The sequence below is a fragment of the Populus euphratica genome, unplaced genomic scaffold, assembly GCF_000495115.2.
Source record: "Populus euphratica unplaced genomic scaffold, PopEup_1.0 scaffold1.1, whole genome shotgun sequence".
NCBI lineage: Eukaryota > Viridiplantae > Streptophyta > Magnoliopsida > Malpighiales > Salicaceae > Populus > Populus euphratica.
The window spans coordinates 4,877,203-4,900,883 of record NW_011499845.1 but is presented as its reverse complement, the minus strand read 5'-3'; the positions used below and the strand labels follow the sequence as shown (position 1 = coordinate 4,900,883).

Genomic DNA, 23,681 nt, shown 5'->3' with positions numbered 1-23,681 from the left:
ATAGGCTTGCATTCTGCGATATGTACCTTATAATTCAAATGGAATACAGCTCTTTTGAAGCCAAAGGAAAATAGAATGATCTTATTATATTGCAGAAGGGTCATCTAAGTAGAAGGTTGAATCCTTTAAAATAAAATGAGGAAGGCAGCTGGACCTGCTACCCGAGTTCCAAGCAATTGAGTAGAATTAAAATGCCTTAAACTCTGTGAGATAATATCGGTGCAAGACAACAAAATAAATATACTCATTTTAAGCCACAAAGACAATATTATTAGGTTTTATGACAAGTAGTCACCAAGGCAGATCGCTATATCACCACTGAGAGAAAAGTAAACTTTAGATCTTTGGCTGTTCAGCAATTTTAAACCACTCAATATGGAAGGATCCACCTATATCAATCCTCTCATATGTATGTGCTTCAAAATAATCTCGTTAGCTTGGACTAAATTAGCAGGCAGCTTGGATCTCCTGTATGCGTTTAGAAGACATACCAGGGGTGCTGATACCAGAGTTGATAGCAATGGATACAACTCTTCTCCAAGCAGATTGTCTCTCAATAATTTCTTTTGCAAATTCTGGATCCATAAGAAGATTAGGCAGGTTTGGGTTTCTATTACAAGCTTTCTTGATACGGTCCAAGAAGACAGCATGCAACCACCCTTCCAAATCCTTGTTAACTGCCCCAGTTTCAAATCCATCCCTTTTCAGCACTCTTTGCACGTATCAAGTTCATAACCTGGGCATAGCTGCATATTTTGGACGCATATAGTGCTTGTCTCACATCATGGATCAATTTCTTCTTATCCACGACTTGGTCAGCTAGCATGTCTCTGATGTCGCTTGATTTGAAGACTTTTGCGGCTTCAACTCTTTCTTCCTTCAGGCCACTGAGGAATCTTCCATCCAAGGATGACGCTATAGTGGGAGCAGCAACTGACAACTCAGCAGCTTGCTGAACCGTCCACTTACCAGTACCCTTCATGCCAGTTTTATCCAATACCTTGTCAACCAAATATCCCTCTCCCTTGTCATCCTTAATTCCAAATATATCTGCAGTGATCTCAATCAAGAAACTCAGCAGCTCCCCCTTGTTCCATTCAGAGAAAACCTGGCATAGTTCCTCATTGGTGAGCTACCCAACTGATTTCAGAATATCATAGGCCTCTGCAATCAGCTGCATTTCACCATATTCTATGCCATTGTGAACCATCTTAACAAAATTGCCAGATCCTCCTTTGCCAATATGTGACACAAGGATCACTATCAGGAACTTGAGCAGCCACCTTAAGAAGGATATCGTCTATGTGTTTATAGGCCTCAAAGGAATCACCTGGCATTAAAGATGGTCCATGCCGAGCACCATCTTCACCACCTGAAACTCCCATTCAAGATAAAGCAAACCCAATTCAGCCAAGGCTTTCTCCCTCCTCTCAGTGTTCTCATACCATTCATTACCACCATCTATGATACTTTCTCCATGTAAATTGACAGTGTTTTGATGGTTTGGTCGACAGGGGCACCGGCCTTAACAAACATGATCATCACACGAGGTTTTTGGATTGACTTAACAAAGGATTCAGGATCATGGAAACCATATAAGGGAAGATCTCCCTCCTGCTGGCTCGTTCAACTGGCTCATCAACTTTTAAGGTGGTCCGATTATAAACAGGAATAGAAAATCCTTCCTCAGCAATATTGAGGGCAAGATTTTGACCCATGACAGCAAGGCCAATTCTGGTCAGGGGAGCCATATCAAGTTTCATGCTCAAACATTGGATTCAGTTTCGGCAGATGGAAACCTGTAATCATACTTTCACAATTGGTTTGCATAAGAAAAAATATCCAGAAAGCTTAGAAGAAAACATATCAAAAATTGATAGTAAAAGGCTAAATGCGACGATTAAAAAGGACTACTAACTTCATTCTCAAAATTGTACCTTCAGTAACAACAAAATAAAAAATACTTTGTGCCTTCAGGTATTACTAAAAAGACCGCTACTTTTCTACGGAGTTCAGCCAGATAAATGTAAACTTACTCATGAACTTGCAGCTTAAATGAAACCAACTTTCAACAAGTTTTGCATAACAACACATGCAGCGGTCGAAAACCAAGTCTCGCACAACAACATGGGCAACTAATGTTGAGTGAGTGCATGAAACAGATTCAACAAGAAGGATGTTATACATCTCGCAAAACTACACAAGGCAATTAAAAAAAAGAGAGAGCAGCAAGGCATAAGAAAGAAAACCCAGATGGATATGATCAAATCCGAAGATAAATAAATTACAGAAAGAAAAAAAAAAAAGAAGAAAACTTTCAGAAGTGGGAGTAAATATACCATGAAAATGACAGAAAGAAACCCAGAAAAGTGAAGCGCGGCTGCTTGTTTGGAAGCACGAAACGAAAGAATTGGATCAAATTTGGGTATCTTTCTTAATTCTTATAGCTCCTAGCATGGAGGCTTCGGTTCGGTTTTTCTTACCTGTGGGGTGGACTTTATTGGCTTGATTTTCAAATGGATGAACTGTTTCATATTTGCATTTAACCTCCTCAGTTTCTTTGTTTTTTACATAGCAGGTAATATGATAAATTATATTTTTAAAATTATATTTAAAAATTTAAATTATTAATTTAAATTAATTATTTAATATAATATTAGAACTTCGATCATATTATGAATTTAAGTTTAATTATTTTTATTTATTTTAAAAAATTAAATATAAAATAATATATACCTATACAAGTTTCAAGTAAAAAACCTTTCATTTTAAAAGATATATTAAAAAATAATTTAATTAGATAAAATATATTATCTTGCTTAAACTATTCTCTACTATTGGTCTTGCTTCGAGTGTTTTAAAAGATATATTAAAAAATAATATAATAAAATTTTAAAATTTTATCTAATTAAATTAATTTTTTGATATTATCTTGCTTAAACTATTCTCTAATATTGGTGTTGCCTGTAAGCTTTCCATTTTTATGCTCAACTTGATACAATAATAAAAATAAAAATAAATAGTAGTTGCCTGCGAGGGGAACCCATTTGATTTTGCACGCATATAATGAAAGAAATGTATGGTGGTGTTTAAGAAAGTTTCTAAGAAACCATTTTTTTATTAGTCCAATTTAATCGAAAATTAAGCACGAACTAATGTTTGATCTCAAATATCAATCAATTAAAGATTGACTGGGGAATAAATTCTTGAACATGAAACAATTTCTTTCTTCTTTGGAAAATTAATGGTACATGATCACATAAAAATTCAATCATAAAGAATAACCCATGATGATTATTAACACGTTTGTTGTTGTGTTATGTCCTTTGTAACCCAGTGACATACTAGGTTACCAATGCAAACATGTTGGAATCTAGAAATAATGTACGAAAGAGGCAAATATTGCTAGAAGGGTAAGTAGTTTTGGCAAACATAATCACATTCCAACTTCCGAGCACACCACTTTATGCTTTATAAAATATAGGTGTTTTTCTTGGTGGATACTTTATACTATAATTTGTCACATTAGCAATCATATTATATAATATTTTCATACCACACAAAATCATCACCAAGGGCAGGTGTGTAATGTCAAGCATATTAGAGACAACCCATTGGTAGTTGAGATGGTTGGGCGACAAAAACAATGCCTCGTAACCTTCGACTTTCCACTTATTAATATTTGGTATGGCATTTCAGACAAACTGGGAGGGTAAATTTTAAGATTTGTTTTTTATTTAAAATCAATTTTTTATATGTTTTTTATTTAATATATTGATATTTAATATATTTTCAAATAAAAATATTATTTTAATGTATTTTCAAATAAAAATATTCTAAAAAAAATCACTACCATACTACCAACTACCCTTTAAAATTTAGTTTACTAATCATTTTTTTGGTATTGATTTAAATCTGAAGTCATTTGTGGTTAAAACAAATTTAAAAACACAATTAAACGACAAACAGATATAAAGCAATTTATAATTGGTTTGCGACTTAAACTTCAGGAGTATACTTGGGCTCAAGTCGATATAGGATTAGGCTCTGAACTTCTTCAAAGCCCAAAACACTTTTGGGTTAAACCTCACCCGTTAAGATTTTACCGCACCGGACTGACGATATTATCCCGCGCAAACTACTAGGAAGATAACGGTCAATAACAACCACATATTCCACCCAACAAACCAAAATGCAAGATCCTTTTAATCCAAAACGGAAGCCGAAGAAACCCTCCCTGAGCTGCAAAATCTCAAAAGAATACTCCAAATTGAAACAAAAGAGAGAAATAAAATGTTTCCTTTACGGGGCCTAACCTCCACTCCACTCCCTCCTCTACATCTCAAAACCTCCCATCCCCTCCCTCCACTAAATGCCGCCATTTCAACTGCCATAACCAACAAATTCTCCATCTCCGACGAGGACCTGGAATCCCGAGGCTTCAACCTCCACCGCGAGATTGCAGACCTCAATTTGGACCACCTCAACAAGGTCTTCGTAGCGGTTGGATTCCCCAGACGGGACCCGCAAAAGATCAGGCTGGCGTTGGAGAACACAAACTCTCTTTTGTGGGTGGAGTACAAGAAGACCCAGAAGCCAGTTGCATTTGCTAGAGCAACCGGTGATGGTGTTTTCAATGCTATTATTTGGGATGTTGTGGTTGACCCATCTTTTCAAGGGATTGGGTTAGGGAAAGCTGTAATGGAGAGGTTGATGGAGGAGTTGTTAGAGAAGGGTATTATTAATATCGCTTTGTATTCGGAGCCTCGGGTTCTCGGATTTTACAGGCCTTTGGGGTTTGTGGCAGATCCTGATGGGATTAAAGGGATGGTGTACTCAAGAAAAAAGAATAGCAAGAGATAATTTTAATTCAATTCACTTCGCTATTGTCGTTCTAGAGTGTTTTTTTTTTTTTTTCCGGGTTGGTTTTGTTCTGGTGATAGTTATGATGATCTGTGTTCCATTTTGATTTGAATTTTTTGCTAGTATTACATCTCCCTATAGTGGAGAGGCATATATACGATGATTGTTCTGGAAAGAGAAATCTCAAAGCTCAAATTTGGATCAAATCCTCAGCTTGTAAGTAGAACCTGTGACTGAACATAAAGGAGTCAGTGCAGAGTTTGTGTATGGATGTGAATTCATGTAGTCAATAGCGCAATTCCAGATTTTCACTGCCTCTTGCTATTTATCAAAAAATTTGAACCGAAGGCAAAGGAAGAAACAGTGAATGCTGGGGTTGAAATAAACGCGGTTCGTCATAACACTGCTGGACAAGGTAAACCCAAAATCAGAAACGAGGCAAGTCCAGGTGAGTCATGCTTAGCTCAGGTTATGCTAGCTTGTCTTTGAGATTGCAATCTATTTGACTTTGATTCTTATCGACCAAACCTGCTCCCTTTTCTTTTGGGATTGAGGGTATATCATATATGATACATGAAATTGTAACCCTATCTTAACAGAAAAGATAAGGTAATTAGGCCAGAGACCGTATTATTCATATGAAAAGTGTTTTGACATGGTTTGAGCATAAGACAAGCCATTAAAGCAGGGAGTTCCAAAAAAATAAAAATAAAAATCAGATCACATGTCTGATCCATGCAAAAAGCGCAGCTATGCCCTTCCCTTTTCAAGAACATGCTGGGCAGAAAATGCATATACCAAACAAATTCGCAGTAAACAAGATGAACACAACAGTTGAAGAGGGAATTAACCAAATTTATCCTTTATTATTAAACACGAGGAATTAAAGGGATCTTTGATAAAAACAAGTGCGCCAAAGCAAGAACACAAGAGCACACTGTCGCTGTGCTGCTCATGTATACAACATTCACAAAGCAGCAGCTTCAGCAAGAAACGAGTCATCAACATTGTATCCGCAACGCTTCGTTAGAAAGTAGAAACACCTAAACAATAGAAGGAAAATTTAAGCCATTACTTTTCATCAATATGTTTAAAATTATGCTGTTAGGAAAAAATGTACGTAAAATGTGATATATATATATATATGCACACAAACAGAGAGAGAGAGAGAGAGATATATATATATATATATATATATGCACACACACAGAGAGAGAGAGAGAGAGAGAGAGAGAGAGAGAGAGAGAGAGAGAGAGAGAGAGAGAGAGAGAGAGAGAGAGAGAGAGAGAGAGAGAGAGAGAGAGAGAGAGAGAGAGAGAGAGAGAGAGAGAGAGAGAGAGAGAGAGAGAGAGAGAGAGAGAGAAGGAAGTGGGCTTATATAGTGTCCCATATAGAATAAATGAAAATGAATGCAACCCAAAATCCTCAAAATCAAGAAATAAATAACAAATTAAACCTGAAATATTATTAATAACAAATCCCCAATATCAGGATCTCCCACTCCAGTCTTCTCTTCTGCTTAGGCAGCCTAATTTTATATCTTTTGGAGTTGCGTAACCGAGGACGATAATCCTCAGCATTCTAACTACTGCTAATTCTATGGCTTTTAACTAAATTAAAGTGCAGTGCTATGCTATCTGCCATCTGGGTTTATTTATTTATCTTGCAAGATGTGATTGGAACAAAATAAAGTAATAAAATCCATTAAATTAGAAGTCTAAAACCCACAGTAACTGAGAAAAGGAAAAGCCCTAATGGATGAACAGAGAAATGGGGGTGGGGGTGGCATCGTAGTAATAGTACCATTGGATGGTGGAAAGACGAATCAAGAGACATGCTTGACGTTGTAAATGAAAGCAGCAGAACAAAGAATGCAAGCAATAAAAGCGAAAAAACCCAAACCAATCACCAAGGAAATCCCGGCCACCACCAAATCCATTATGCACGGCACACTCAATCCCATCGGCAGCACCATCTTCTACCCTGTCTTCAGTAGTATTCGTCCTACTTGGAAAAAGAACCCCGAGAAAAATGAGGGAAACAGTTGAATGAATTTCGTAAAAGAAACTGAGATCTGTATCCAATTTTATTAAACGGAGACGTTTTTTTTTTGGGAATTGCGAAAGTTTTTGACACCTGATGATGATGATGCGTGACTCAATCCAGATTTTTGAAGAAGAAGGGCCCGTTGCAGTCTGTAGTGTAGTGGCAGTGTTGGGCCTTTTTGAATGAATTATCTACGGGTCTCATATGGATCCATTTGGGCCTTGTTTCTCTTATTTTTGGAGTTTGGAGCTCAGAGGTTTTCTTTTATTCCTTTTTTTTTTTCTTGACGATAAAGTTTTGTTTTTTAGTATCATTTTTTTCTTTCTAGAACCAACCTGGAATCATGGTCGGTTCCACCACCCCCCAATTTTTTTTTTCATTTTTTTCTCAACTTTGTGATTAGTAAGTTTCGTAGCAATTAATAAATATGATATGTTTCCATTTCTCTCATGCGCATAATAATTTTTTTTAATAATTTAAATATTTAATTGAAAAAAAACACAAAAAATAAAAAATAAAAATAGAGATAAGTAATTAAGAAAACAATGGAGACATAGAAGCTCAAATAATAAAAATAAATTGGAAAGCACTAAAATTTGTAAAATTATAGCTTTGAATCTTTTATTACTCCCATTTTATTTTTTATAGCTTTGAATATTTTAAAAAATTTTATTAGAAGATATATTAAAATAATATTTTTTATTTTTTAATGTTTATTAGAAAATCTAAAAAAACTTTAAAGAATTAATTTTAAATTAAAAATATATATTTTAATCATATTATTAAGTACCCGTAAAACCAATAAAAGCTACAGCATAATCGTAACATATCCCGTAGCACATATTTGTTGGTACTTGATATCTTATTATCAAGTGAGAAAGGTCTATTTATTTATGTTTTAAAAGTATTTAAAAAAAAATTATTTATTATTTTTTATTGACTTTAAATTAATATATTTTTTATATTTTAATATTATTTTAATATATTAATATCAAAAATAATTTTTTAAAAATAAAAAATATTATTAATATATATTTTAACATGATAAATTATTTATAAAATAATTATAACTGCATTTCTAAATAAACCTAAAATCTTTATACACATTTTCTAGTTACTCAGATGGGGATGGAACATGTCTCCTCATCCACAGTAATAATGTCTCTGTCCTCTGTGCACTCCATTATTTCCTAGGGCTCATTACCACCTCCATCCATCTTCTTGACCAAATTTATGGTATTGATGCAAGCTCTAAGCCTTTTTTCTTTTTCTTTTTTGAGGTATGGATTAGTTTCTTAAAATTTTTTATTTAAAAATATATTAAATTAATATTTTATTTTTATTTTTAATATAAACATGTTAAAACCAACATAAAAAAATATTAATTTAAAATAAATAAATTAAAAATTTTCAAAGCACAATCTAGACGCGCAAATAAACACTATCTCCATCCAACTTCTTCTCCCTCTCTCTCTCTCTCTCTCTAAGGAATTTGCAGCACATTTTGATCATAAATTTTTAGTTCCCATGACAAAACCTTAAAACTGCAAATGTTTTTGTGCTCCCTTTTGTTAGTTGCTAGCAATAATTAATCCTGGCATCGGATTGGGTTTTAGGGTATTTAGAGTATTTTAGGCTGTTGCATAACTAAAGATGACCCTGGTTACTTTCTGCTTGGAGAATATAATATTTGATTTAGAATATAAAGATGGCCATGATTCCTTCTGGGTTTTCAACGATCCCATAAAACTCAAGAAATGATCTCATTCTGCGGTACAAAGCGTAGAGTGTTTGATTAGCAGGCCCATGGTTGATCATACAGGCTGTATCTACACACAAGATATAAGGGGACCATGATCCGTACACCACATTTTTCTTTCCCTCTGTTTTTAACTCTCTTATTTGACCAGTGATATTTGGGTAGTAATCAGTTTTACATTTTCATTTAATGGCAGAAATGAACTCACAGTTTTGAATTGATCAGATTATCATAACAGATTATCCAACTGTGATATGTCTTCCACTGCTCCACCATAAAATAGCATTAGTATAATGATTGTGCATTTGGGCACCTATTGTTGTTTGCCATTTATTTGGCAACACCATTAAAAAACATATGGATTGATGATTACAATCACCAATCTAATTTATATATCTTTTCCCAGTATATGTTTTATCCTCTCGTTGATTTACCAAGATCAGTTCCAGTTGTAAGTTGAAGATGTTTAATATTTCTTGCAAGAATATGGATGCATGACACTTGGAGCAAAGATGCGACAAGGAAAGTGCTAGTAAATTTAGTATTCATACAGCAAATTAAGGAAAAAGGAAAATAGAATACAAAATCACGGGGTTTATATGATTCGGTTAAACTTGCATTGATTTTGCTGAGCATTCTTATTTTTTTTTAGCTTATGATGATGCTCTACGGACTCTGAATTTTTCTCCCCAATTAGCCAACAAAGCTCTCCATCAACTTTAAGCACATTGACTTGCAACTCATTGCAAATTGAGATTTAGATAGTTTTCAAACCCACTGTGAAAAGGTGGAAAACAAAGGTAGCCACTGAATTAGTTCAGAACAAATACATGAACTAGAATATTCATTTAAAAACCTTGGAAGAAGAATTTCTGATTAAATGGAGAGGAACTTTTTAGGCGATCAGCTATTATCCTTTCAGCCTGCACAAGGATTGAAAAAAAATCCAGCACAATGGAGATTTTGTCAAAATATGCGGTTGATTTTGTTCAAGTCAACCATGAAACCATCATGGTACTAACATCACCTCATATATTCGTCAGGATTAGAGTCAGGGCACGTTTCATTTATGTCCTTTATCTATAGGAACAGAACCTTATGCAAAAAAAGAAGAAAGACAGGATGCGAGGAATAGACAGACTTGCTGATGTAGCTGTATATGCCATTATTACAGAAAGGAACCATCGCAAACAACACCTGAAGCAAAGGCTCCACTATTGATGAGAAAACTATGTAAACTCTACTCGGGCAAAACCAAGTTAGGCAGGGCAACGATGTCCTCACAAAAAGCTACGAATAGTACTTGAACTGTTTGAGGGCGTTTTAGTGGATAGCCTTTTCAAACGTTTCTACAAGTAGTTGTTATTTGTGAGATTAGTCACTACCACCAGCACCTCCACCACCATTTGTCTTATTGCCCCTGCTATCGTGAGCAATACTTGACCTAGCTATGGGACCTCCCTTTGGCTCGGCGTGAACGGAAACTGTTCTGACAAGGTCCACCACTGGCAGGAATTTCTTGGTTCTTCATCATTTTTAAGTACACCTGAGAAAAGTATTGCTTACTGTTACAGTGAATGAAACAAAAATTTGTAACGTCAGAAATCATTATTTGTTTCTCATTTATTTTTCTTTCCTTGATTTTCCATTCTTAGGTTTTGTCGAGTTCATGTGCGATTAATGATTCTGGTTGACTCGATTAAACTTTGATGGGTTCTTAAGTTAATGATAAAAGTCGTTCAGGCATTATTAGTCTTTTATATGTTCCTAATGGACCCTTTGGATATATCATTTTCAAGTAGTGATTTTGTTTGCTTGTTGCACTAATGCATACGCGGGAAGAAGATTGATTGCAAGTAATATAAAAGGAATTGATTGTTTTAAGGAATGTGCAAGATGGTAATGAAGCCAAGGAGGCGAATGGTTAGAAAGCTGTTATTGCAGATGGAAGCTAAAGTTAACATCGATAATCATCTCAAACAGAAGGAACATGAAGTAGATATTATAATGGCAAAAGATCTCTTGTTTTCAATGAAGCAAGTCTACAGAACTAGTGACAGATTGGTTTGAGGATTTAGATCTGACATGGGCTGTGTTGCAGGGGACCTCTGCAAGATCCCTTAAAGCAGTGGCAGTGTAAGGGCTGCCAATTTGCAGGTCAGTAACCATTTGGCGAAGATCAGAAGCTTCGTTTTTGAGCCGTGCATTCTCTTGAAGAACCCGGTCATGACACTCAGACACATGATTCAGCTTGTCTATGAGATTGTGGTTCTCAGTTCGCAGCCGAACTACCTGAGTCCATAGCTCATCTAGGTGCTTCTGTTTCCTCATCCTTGACCTGCGAGCAGACTCTCTATTGGAAATCATTCTCCGCTGCTTCCTCTCGTCGATGATGCTGAGTTGGTGCTCCTCAGATTCATCTGAAGTTGAGTTGTTGCTGAGACTTGAGGACTGTGGAGTGAATTCACGAACCGGTTGAGGGAACGATGAGCTCTGCAAGTTGTTCAAGAGTCTGTTGAAATGGAAGGCTGGTATGCTGCTTTGTTGCATCATGCCGAAATTAGCCGGGAATGGAATCAGGCTTTGATCAGGTGCTATATAGTGAATTCCTGTGAGCTCGCCTGGAAGCATGGCTAGAATTCTTGAGAAGATACTTCAAGGGTTTGTAATCGGAGATTGTGGTAATGAAGAACATCATGAGGATTGGAGGGGTTTTATAGTTGAGAAAAGGCTAATGAGGTGGGCCAATTTCAGCAACATGTATTAACAGTATCAGTAGCTCACAGAGCAGAATTTAAAACAATTATTGTGAATGGTAACATAAATCTTGTTATCTCATGTATGCATATTTAAGGATAGAAATGCACACATCCACTTATAATCTCCTAAAGGCAAGTGGATGCTGTCTTCAGACCAGGTAATGAGATGTTGACACATGCTATTATATGCATGTGTGCTTGCTATTTATGTATGTGTATATGCAACTGATAATGCAATCATAGAAATTTGATCGTTTGGATAATCATTTGGCTGAGATATGATGCTTGCTACAGAAAAGTTGATGATGCGGGGAATGTGATTATTTAAAAGTGAATGCTTTGGAATAATAATAATAAGAAGGAAGGAGAGAAATGATGTTTTAAGTCAATCTCAAAGAAGGTTTTCCTCATAAGCCAGGACAATTTCAGTGCCCTACTGGAACTTATAACTCCACCAGCCAATAACAATAACTCATGCTCTATGACGCAAGGAAGTTCAGTTTAAAAGGTAAGTAGGTTAAACAATACTACTGAGTTTATATGACCATTTTGTTTCTGTTTTTTTAATTAATTATATTTTGATGACTCGTTCAGCACTTGCAATTTGGGATTAGAGGGTCCATCAGAGGGGGATTATCGATTAGTTAACATCAAGTACCTAAATCCCATCCTTTTCATTTTTCTTTCTAAAGCTTTTTATGGAAACTGAGCCTTCGGGCAAAGAAATACCCTGCCCAGGTTCCTCTTAATCTTGTATTGTTTTGTCAAGGCAAAAAACACGAGTCGTTGAAGCCATAGCCTTGGTGATATTGATTGTCCAATGTCAAAATTGAACTATAGCAATGTCAACCGAACAGTTTGCCTACATGATAAGGAAGAGGAAAGTCAATGGACTTCATTATTTTTTGTTTTTTCTTCAAGGTCTTAAACCATGTGTTTTATTAGGACCTTATTACTAGCGGGGAGACATTGCGTTTATCAGTAACTAGACAACAGTCCAACTGTAGAGCAGTTCACTTGCATCATCGTGATGTTGGGGAATATGTGCCTCTTCAAGAATATAAATTTCTGGCATTCTTTCTTGAAACCTCAGCACTAGGGCATGCATATACATTAGAGCTCTTTTTTTTCTTTTTTCTTATTTATCATATGCCCGGCTTCTCATCTACATCTCCTTCTGGCCCACCGGTTTGGACTATAATATCAAGAAGATTAATATTATTAAAGAAGATTAGATCAAAAAAGTCTTAACAAATCTTAGAGGCAGCAACTTGCAAACGCAAGTGTGTGTATGCTATTTGTTTAACAGTGCTGAATATTCCATTAATCCCTCTCTCTTTAGTTTCTGCAATAAACTATGCTCAGTTTAGATGATCCCCCACTATGGAACTTCACTTCAACTTCCTTTCAGCTCTTAAATTCTTTTCTAGATCAGAATAAAAGTTAGGGATGATAAATTAAACAATGATATTTCATGGAACACATCCACAGAAGGCAAAGCTCAACTTGTGTTTGGTCATCATGGGGCAGCCGATTATTTGTTTCTTTGTGAAACTTTCAGTGGCTGCGTATTGGTCAATGTGCATGATGCATTTCCATGATCTGAAAATTAAGCTGCTAATAGATTTGGCAATCCCCTCATTAATTATTAAGCTTGGTGATGGATACTGTTTTTTTTTCTTTTTTTGCCCCTGAACTTGCATTTCTCTTGCAACCTGCCAAAGTTACTTGCTATTTCTACAAGATCGTGCATTCAAAAGCTGAAAAAGAGGTAAGAAAAACAGAACATGAAAAAAAGTCCCGCTTTCCTTGCTGAACTTAATTTGTTTGGGATGTGATGGGAGCCACTAGTGACTGTCCTTAGTATATGGAATATGGTAGTTTTACTTTTGGTTGTGTATTTAGTGCAAGAATGACATGGTGCAAGTAGAGAGACAAGAAAAAAGTACTGATCACGCCCCTTGCTTTTGATTTGCGATCAATGTGCTACTTTTGCTTATAGCCACAAAAATGGAAAATATGAAGCTAAAGCAGCCATTTAGTTGTGATTTACCGTAATGGATTTGACATTCAGTAGCTGAACCAATTCAGACACTCAATTTGTAAATAAAACATTTTCTGCAAAGAAAAGGAGGGTGAAAATCTTGTTTATACCATGTAAAGCCTGCCAAACCAAGTTGGACAAGACATGATAGACCGAAGGCAAGTTATGTGGTAAAAGCGACACAAAACTAAGATGTTCCATGGCTACAATTGATAAATGTGAGTGCCTAGTACATGCTATTTCTGGAAGGTGAACGGCATGCCAGCCATAATCTCATCAAGTACAAGATGCAGCAAATGAATGTTAAAAGAGATCAGAGGACAAATCTTGTCCTTTTAGATATGATTTTCCAGGTTCACCTCTCTTAAAAGAGATCATGGAACAAAAGGAAGCATCAGAATTAGAACCTGCATCCTTTTTAGACCCGAATCGTTGCAGAGGAGCATTTAGTGCAGGGTGTCATTGGTAAGGTTAGGCCTGTATAACATACACGATCATTACTCTAGCAGAATCAGTTCATATTATACATTTTCATAATATTGCCTGCACCGCTATCGTATCTCATGCTGTTTTTGTTACGATGCTACAGGGAAAAATAAGAAAGTGCCTTGTTATCAATAGATCCATCAAATCACATTTTGCATGATAAACCCTCAGGAAATGCCAAAGAATGCACAGAACAACACTATGCAAACCCACACAAGAATAAAATTCATGAAGATGCTTTGATTTGATTAATCATTGAACATATTGGAGAAGGCTTAATTCAGGGTCCTACCAATTAATAGGAAAACAACAAAAACAGAAAAAAGATATCATCAGCAACCAATATAGCTGCTGCAACTTGTTTTTCTTATCCACAATTACGAATCCCCCATCTATTCATTCCTAGTCTAAACATATAGCCATAGCTGAAACGCAGACACGGAAAGAGAAGGCACCGTCAAAATGACTATAAGTGCTAGGTACGGAAGGGGACTGGATTTAAAAGCTACATATGGTGCCCAAGCATCATTTTTGGGAGGGTAACACATTGAATTGAAACAACAGATCATGCTCCCTGCTGGGCGCCATATATTACCGTGGGTGCCTGGCGCACCTCTCCCACAAAATTGCACCGCCTGTCAACTAACCTCCGATAAAGGCCACTTGCATCTCCCCCCCTTTCTTTGACTAGTATGGAACGTACAGGAACAGGCATACGAAAGCATTCTGGCAAGAATGTTACTTAACCTGCAGCTCCATAAGTTATTCATCTCTGCGTAATTAAGATTTAAACTTCAATTTCGACTAGACTATATGAATTCTATATATGCTCTTTAAATCTTAATTTCACAGCAAATGAACCGGGGACATGGTGATAAATACATTAATTAAATATGTAACTAATATGAAAATTAAAATCTGGGCCACTATGTGTTTCTTTTTACTGCTTTTGAAAGATGCATGCAGTTTCTAACGAATTTCTCTCCATTTTCAGTTGCATAGTCATCTTTTTTTCACGCGTCACCACCTGAAATGAGGCTCCTGAAAATTCCACGAGGCCACAGGACACCACATCAAAGTCTGTTTTCAAACTTTTTCAGGCTTCTCCATCATGGGCTTGAAATTGTTGGTACCATCATCTCTGTACCGTGTGTGCATTGTCTCCACCTTCCCCCCACTCAAACAACCCAACTTTAATTTTTTCCTCTCTTTACCTCACAAATTTTCTAGATGGGGTCATGGCATTTTGTAGTGATTGGTTGAATAAGGATAAGCTCTCATCATCATCATCTACCATTTGTCTTTCCTCCTCAGCTATTTTTTTTTTTCATGATCTCTACATTCTTTAAAAAGCCAATACACCAATACGCATTTTATAATCTTCTCATTAGCATTGTTGTCCACAGCATGTAACTTTGTGTTTTATAATAATGATGGTGGACAGTGCATTGAGAATAACATTACTAATTCGCACGCATGCATTTAATCCTGCTCACGTATGATCTTAAGGTCGTAATCCGCTTGCAACGTGGATATTAAAAGTTGTTTAGCTGTTTCCAGATGATCAATTGTCAATATTGTTTAGTCACTAATTTATGCTATTTTGATGTAGCTAGCTAGCACGTCTCCTTAATCTCCTACCAAGCTATTGCCACTGTGTGGCGTCGTCGTGTCGAACAATGAGAGATCAAAAGTTTTTCGACAGTAGCCTGATTGATCATTTGATATTTGCTTGCTGAAAGGATTGGTCACCGTCTCATATTCTTCCCAGAAGTATCATGAAGTCAGACTGTTGACAAACTTGCAACCAGTAGACGTGCCACAGGGATCCATCTCTATCTCTACTGAAAACAAAATATTTTTCGTGCAAAGCTTCTCCTGCTAATTGATAGGCTACTTTCCTCTAGTGCCATCTCTTTTAAAAAATATGAAGGGACATAGGTTCCAATGTTGTTATGCTAGGCTAATTGATGATATTCTAAATTAGAAATAGATTCTTTAGTGCTTAGATATATTATATTATGAGTTAATCAAAGGTTGTAATAATGTAGTTTATTCTTCATAATTTATAAAATCTGTAGCTTATTGTAGAAAGCCTATAACATGCAAAATAGTTTTATTTAATAAAATTTGGAGTCTCTCAAATGAAAAAATCATTAATTTTTATGTAAATAGTTACAATGAATAAGAGAATAAACATGTATTATTAAAAGCAAAAGTATTTATTTTTATTTTTGATATGTTAAATACTCTTAAAGTAAAAAAGTTTTTTTTAATGAAAATAAAAATTGTGAATTCTTTACCCGTATAATTCTAGATATATTTATACTCTAATTTAACAAGATATCTTTTAAGGATTTAAGAGGTTTTTATACTCTTACAACACTTTGTTACAACACTTTGTTAGGATAAATATTCATGACATTAATACTAATATGAATGTGATATCCTTAACATTAATATTAATGAGGATAAGAGATGAATATCCCTTGTATTAATAATATTTTATGTTAATATCATAAGAATAAATAAAGAGAGATTTATGACTTAACATGAGATCTATATTGATTTTCAAGCCTTTAGCTATTTGTACTTGATATGCCATCAAGTTCACGGCTAATGGATATATTAGCAAGTTAGATCCATATCTATTTATGTTTAACACATAGTAAAACTCAAAAACATTAGATATGACAACATGCTAGATCTATGGCTAATTAGATTTGACATGCAGCTAAATTCAAGGTTGACGAGTTGAGAAAATTGCCAGAATCATATTTAATTGTTCTTCATGCGTAGACAACCCTACAAATAATGAGTCTAGTTGTTTACAAGACTCGTATTTAATTAGACTTATCATGCAACCAAGTTCAAGAGTGCTCAACAAGTTCAAGGATGCTAAATATAATAGTTCACCAGATTTCTATCCACTTGGATATAGCATGATGCCTAATATAAGAGTGATGAGTTTAATAACCTACTAGACTCTTTTTTGTTTGGGTTTGGTGTATAGCCGAGCTCAAATATATTAAGTTTGATAGATTATCATACCTATATCTCATTAAATTTGGTATGCAATCAGGTCTAAAAATACCAGATCCAGTAGCTCTTCATATCTACACTTTTTTGAGCTTGATTTGTAACCACAATTAAAAGTTTTAGCTTAGAAATAAACTAGATAGATATCATTTAAGTCCAATATCTTACCAAGCCTAGAAATAATGAGAGATATTGAATATGTATATAAACCCTCCTCACGTATTACTAGTTTATCACCTTACGTTTGCAATTTACACCACAAATTCCTCCCTAGCCAATTTGCTGATGTCATAAACAAATAACCATTAATGAAAAAACTAAATCCTTAAGAAAATTATGGTCCGTCAAGATATAAATTACTATTTATTATAATAGTATAATTACAAATTTTTTTATTTTATAATTTTTTTATTAATATTTTTTATATAATTTATTTCTTTAAAATTAAATTTATTAAAAATTAAATTTTATAATTGAACTCAAATCTATAATCTCGTAAATTTAGAAAGTTTGCTCGAGTTTACATGATTTTTTTAGGTATTTTTTATATTTTGGATTTAATTCTATGGAGTTAACCCTCTATAATTGTTTTTAAACTTCACTGTTATTATTTTTTAATATATGAATAATTTATCAAATATCAAATGGCTTTCAATTTCATCCCTTTGATTTTTTTAATATTTCAAATTTGATACTTATTTTTTTATTTTTTTTAATTTCATCATCCTTAGCTGTTTTTATCTTAAATTTTATCTTTATTTTTTTTATTTTTCAAGTTTTTTTATTAATATTTTCAATGATTTTATCTTTCAAAATTAAATTGATTGCCAGTTAAACTTTTTAATTGAACTTTGATTCATGATTAAGTTTAGGAGATTCGTATGAATTTTCTTGGTTTTTTAACTTTTTTTTTAAGTTAATATTTTTTTGGTAATTTTCCTTTTATTAGATTAATATTGAGTCATATGATAATTTAGATAGGTTAAAATATAATTTTTTTAATCTTTTATTTTCTGTTTTCTTTGTTATTTTTTCATACTATTTAAATTATTATTTAAATCTATAATTCGAGATCTTGATTTTTTTTAGCCTAGAACATTTGTTAGGTAAAAAACATTTAACCCACAGCGAAGCCCAGGAATACACGATACCGACACTGTGGAGACTGCACGAAGCCTTTTACTAATCATCACCATCGTTGAACCTAACCAAATTATTATGGGGTGAGCATGTCAACTTCAAAGCTTTTTGTTGTCTCCATTAGCAAGTTAATTGCATTATGGCCTTGAGTTTCAAGCAGTACTTGAATGAGTTGTGGTTAGGAATTGGGAGTAGGCCTGAACCATACGTGTGGCCACCATACAATAACTTCCCAATCAATATCCAACACAAGATCTTCCTTGATCTGCTTTAAACCTTTTTCTTCTGTCTAGTGATGCATTTTTGGCTGTTCAAATTATTTGCCTGCGAATGCAACAGTTAGTCCTAAAAAAGCCATATATCCTCATCGGCAGAGAAAGGTCTCTCTCTCTCTCTATCCAGTAACAAAACCATAGCTATTTTGTTTGTGTTCGTGGGGAGAAAATTGCACTTTCATTAATCAAATAGTCGTAAGTGGAGTTGGGTCTTATGATAGCATTAGAAAAGTAATCAGGCTGTGCTTTGTAATTCTTGCATTTCTCTCTCTAGTTTTTACATGTAAAATATAAAGCTCCTTCGTATCCTTGTGATCGGGTTTAGCTGATTGTTTGGTGTTAATTATGGTCAGACACGGAAAAAAGAATTTTCTTTGCTACAAAAATGAGGTAGTGGGAGACTTCTGGAATCATTTCTTTATACCCTTAAAGATGCAAATACAATCCAAGAAAAGCTGGGCCCTAATACGCGAAAAATATCATCAGATGAGGAGCAGAGGAGTGCTACGTTCACACGGCAAACCAAAGAAATGATGAGAGCTAAAGAAATGATCATAAGTGGCAATCATAGCAAATTTTGATTACAGCTTGAAACACTAAGAGGCCTACTATCGCCACCATTTCTTAATGGAGCAACTTTAATTTATTTGCATTTTCACTTGCAATTTCACCATAGTATGACCACATTGTCATTTGTCCATCCTTGGAGATTTCTTGTTCCTTCTAGCCTTGTAATTTGTGGTCACAAATGTCTTAATGACCCAATCAGAGACCAGATTTTGCTAAAACTTAACAGAGTTGGTAACATAGACGTGCCTATTTGTTTTGAAAACTGGAAACTAACTAGAACAATCTCAGATTCTCAGGACCCCATCCCATAATAGCCCTTCAAAGCTGGTCCTCGCTCTAACCGGCAGCCGGGGAAGGCTTAGCGAAATGAGTCAGAAGTTGGACCAAGCAACTTCCATATCAGTATCGCCAATATGGGTAGCAGTAATACATCCGGTGAAGCCTGTTCAAGATTCTACACTCAGGACCTGAGAGATTTTCAGGCTGCCCTTTAATTCAATCAGAGCCATGTTACTTGCCCTTCTCTGAAATGACGTGTTCATGGATGCTTAGCAACCCGAAAAACAAGCGGCCCTATAGGCTACAAGTCACTTCCTTAATGCTGACCTTGATCTTGTTGGTATTAGCTAGCATTGACACCCCTTAAAATAAGATCCAGTCCTTTATGATGCTTTGCTACGATCTGCTTCTTAGAAATCACCATGTTTAGTCTGGGTAGTGGTTAACCTCAGGTTCTGGACAAACAAGCTTCAATACACTTCGATTGTAGTAATATGAACTTCTGTCTATCTCAGGATCTCTCTCCTTCTGGCACAATGGAAAAGGAGATGCCAGCACTAATGACGAAGACAGGCAACTTCCATCCTAGGAGTAGGAGAGTCCCATCGTTGAAGCACGAAATCATGACCGGAACCCAAGCGAGCAAGAAAATCAGCACATTGGTGGCCTTCGGCGGGTAACAGTGCTTGGACCTAAATTGTCATGCCTAGATAAGAGCTTCAGATCAAGAATAAGAACAAGATAAGGGTAACTAGCATCAAGAGGATACAAAACATATCTGATCGCTTCCATAGATAGAATTCGATTCTACTTCCAAACAACTACACCCTAGCTCTAACAAATTCCTACGAACTTCTGCCCCTGGATCAGGATTATTGGATCTCTGCTGCTTGTATTTTTGCATTCAAATGGACTACATGCAACTAGATTCAACAGAACGTTCCTAAGATATTGAAATGAACAAGTAACTTATGTCTAATTTCCAAAGGTTAGCATGCATGCAATTGGTCTCTCTGTCAACATGGTTATCTGAAGATATGGAAAGAAAGTCAAGAACTAATTTATTTACTATGGCTTAATTTGTTTCCTGGCGGAGAGCCTATAGACTCTGCTGAAAGTTCTGTTTCGTGTAGCTCTAGGCAGTGTGCATCTTCTTTAAGGAAGAATGAATTTGTATGGAACCCGTATGAATTTGTATATGAGGGGGTGTTCGGGAGCATTTCAACCAATTTTTTCAAAAAAATTACTTATTTTTTTTGCTCTAAATTAATTTTTTTAGTGTTTTATATCATTTTAATATGCTGAAGTTAAAATTAAATTTAAAAAAAATAAAAAAATAAATTATTTTGAAACATTTTCAAATAAAAAAATACTTTAAAAAGGCAAAATTTACGCATTTGACAAACCAATTCCCCGTACAATTCCAAGTGGAGTTGTTGTAGAGAAGAACGCCAGGATTGCTTTTATCTTCATTCCATATCCAGCATGATCACATAAAAACAAATCTTAAAAAGTGTTCTGCACTACTAGTACTGGAACATCAGTATGTGGGATCAAAATGAGGATCTGTAAATATAGATACCTGTAATATGCATCCTCCAAGACCCGTTCCTTCAAAGAGTCGATGGAAGCAGAGAGCAGCAATGATTTGTGCATGGATTGTCAGATGCCCTCAGTGATAGACAAATTACAACTGAGTGCAGTGCACTATGATGCCCATTTTCAAAACCTGCAATTCCTGCAAAATTATTATAAGAAATAAAAAATTACATAGCGTTGCAGTCAATTTAAGTCTCTGCTCAGGCTCATGATTTTTTTGAGAAAAAGCGCTTTATCTGAATTGAAAAATCAACTAGACTTGTGCGGATGAGAGATCTAAAGTAGGCACCAAATTTTCTCAATATTTTTTACTCAAATCCTAAAAGAAACCGAGAACAGAAGTCAATTTTACTTAAGTCTAATCATTATTATATTTGATTTACACGACTACTGTAAATATTGATACCTGGGCCATAGCACGATTCCTCAACAAAATTGAATCCTTGTCATTAGCCCCACCATTAAATCCACGGCAATGTCCAACATGTGCACCACCATTCCCAACATGCCCCAACTCTTTCTCCCTATTTTTCGCTTTCTGATCACCATTTCCCCCACCACCTTTCTTATGAAAACCATGTTTCTTGTAGTAACTCAACACGAAAGAAACGATCATGAGAGTCACTAAAGCATGCAACATGGCAACAAAAGTGGTGAGAGGAAACTTCTTCCAAGGATATCTGGGCAAACAATCGGACGACAAGTAGTTAAAAGAGCCTGGTAAGACGTGCATCAGTGCGTGTACTCTGTCGCTAGGATAACGCCTGAAGCAAATGCTCTGACCACTGCAAATAAATCTCTGTCAGGCATAAGTGCAGGGATCATAGGTGAAAATAATGGAAAACACACTCCAATCATGCCTTATCGTGGCGTCCTCCTCTTTGAGCTCGATTCACATTGTTCTGCCATGGTTGTTGCAGGCAATGTTAATGACAGGAGGATCAGGATCAGAGAAAAGGTAAACGCATTGATTTTTTTGTAGGATGCCATGTAACAGTGATTGTTGCTGTGAGATAGAAGTGTAGTCAATTAACGTGTGATTTACAAGCTTGTCTTCTCTGTCTGTCCAGAGTGAGTTTATTTACGGGTCGAATTTAGGAGTTTGATTTTTGCGTTGAAATTCTATCTCGCTTTGATTTTTAGGGGTCCAATCCTTATATTTGAATTAAAAAATGACGGAAATGACCTTGATCAGCTCGCGGCGGGACTGGGGTTTATAGCTGGAAGATTGATGTGATTTTGTGTGTGAAGTTGGGCTTTTTTGAAACAGAGTGGGAGTCTATGGCTGGCGCGTGTCCGATTAGTGAGATGCCTCCACCTCATCCTTCTTTAGCACACGTGGCATATTTAGTAATTTCCAAGAATATCTAGCTGGCCGGGTGAAAGGTGTTGAATCCCTGAACGAATTTGCATGTAATAGTCACGTGACTTTATAAAATGAAAATTGAAAAAGAAAATCTATTTTTTTTTCAAAAAAAAAATGATTATGTTAAACTTCAAATTTGTTCACACACTAATTGACCCAAATAATTTGTTAGTAAATAACTGCACCTCAGCCTATAATCCCTTACATGAACTTGTCCAATCGGGGGGTTCCTCCGTGTTCGCCTCAAGGAGTTTTCAGATCTCAGGTATAAAACTATTATTAATTTTTATCATTTATTTTAGTTTAAACACGTCTCCACTTTGCCTATGCAGGTTGCTGTGCCGCCGCCAAATCCTAAAGCTTTGAATTGGTTCTGTTCTCTGCCGGAGTCGGATGGAGCGTTTCCTCGGTTTTTTCTATCCAAGGAGCCAGAAGATGCGTCACGCAAACCACTCAATTTGCATACAACTCTTGGAGTTTTTGGGGATTGGAGCGGCGATTTGCTTTGAACATTCCTCTTCTTGTGCCCTGAAAAAGGAGACTAGGATCAGAAGGTTAATTTCGTTCTTTACTACTCGTAACTTTTTTCTTAGTATGAATTTTGTGATCATCGGAAACTATAGTTGATTTTTGGCTTTGACATGGCAATGAGTCTACTGAACTCAATATTTAAATCACAAGACAAAAATATTGTATTTAAGGAATTGGTCAGGCAGGCATCCATTGGGGATAGGATGCAGGTGTTGCTGTTAAGATGGTTTTCTCTTCGTTGGGGTGAAAGTGAGGGTAGGAAAAGAACAGAAATTAGGAGAGAAGTCAGGAAATTAGATTTCCAGATTTCATTCGACATTAAAATATGATGAAATATAAAGATCACAGTTTGCCGAGATTACATACAATCCAGCAAATGAGGAAAAAACAAGTGATTAGGGCTCCTCAGGTGCAAGCAGCCATGCAATACCACTGGACAAGCTTTATTTATTTATTTTTTTAATTAACATCAGTATTCCGATCAATTTATATGACTCTTAAATTAAGAATTATGTAAGTTTATAATAACACTGAAAAGAATTCAAACTTCTAATTAATGAAAAATAAACTTAAAATCTGACTAATTAAATCAAAGATCATCTCTTTTAATTATACCCCGAGACCCTTACTGATGATGCACAGTTCCAGAAAGGGAAAACCCATTCCAGTCGATCTCAACCGCTGTACACAGCACGAGATTAGCATAAGATTCCAGTGAATCAAACTCCAATTTGCAAGAATGTGTTTGCATTGGTTAGGTTTATATATATATATATATATAAAGTCAATTATTCAAATTGCAATTCATTAGTTGGATCCATCCGTTCAAAATATGGAGATTTTTTTATTCCTCTTTCAGGAATAATATTCTTATTAAGATTAGAGTTCTTGGTGAAAAATCAACTAGATTTGATAGCAAGATTTA

At 35.4% G+C, this 23,681-nt stretch overlaps 2 protein-coding genes and 2 pseudogenes across 2 annotated transcripts; 1 reads left to right on the top strand and 3 right to left on the bottom strand.

The window, feature by feature from the left end:
• Positions 1 to 181: 181 nt before the first annotated feature.
• Positions 182 to 2,415, bottom strand: LOC105123407 (6-phosphogluconate dehydrogenase, decarboxylating 1-like; annotated as a pseudogene).
• Positions 2,416 to 4,162: 1,747 nt separating this feature from the next.
• LOC105123398 (Acyl-CoA N-acyltransferases (NAT) superfamily protein) lies at positions 4,163 to 5,519 on the top strand. Its single transcript, XM_011022978.1, has one exon. It carries the CDS (start codon positions 4,294 to 4,296, stop codon positions 4,861 to 4,863), a length of 570 nt encoding a protein of 189 aa, XP_011021280.1. The 5' UTR covers positions 4,163 to 4,293; the 3' UTR covers positions 4,864 to 5,519.
• A 5,052-nt stretch (positions 5,520 to 10,571) lies between these two features.
• Positions 10,572 to 11,472, bottom strand: LOC105123391 (basic leucine zipper 43-like). The gene has a single exon (XM_011022966.1). It carries the CDS (start codon positions 11,297 to 11,299, stop codon positions 10,697 to 10,699), a length of 603 nt encoding a protein of 200 aa, XP_011021268.1. The 5' UTR covers positions 11,300 to 11,472; the 3' UTR covers positions 10,572 to 10,696.
• Positions 11,473 to 19,771: 8,299 nt separating this feature from the next.
• On the bottom strand, positions 19,772 to 21,849 carry LOC105128147 (fe(2+) transport protein 1-like; annotated as a pseudogene).
• Positions 21,850 to 23,681: the final 1,832 nt, after the last annotated feature.

Excerpts from the sequence above, each read along its gene's own strand:
- LOC105123398 (XM_011022978.1), top strand. The coding sequence starts at position 4,294 with ATGTTTCCTTTACGGGGCCTAACCTCCACTCCACTCCCTCCTCTACAT.
- LOC105123391 (XM_011022966.1), bottom strand. The coding sequence starts at position 11,299 with ATGCTTCCAGGCGAGCTCACAGGAATTCACTATATAGCACCTGATCAA.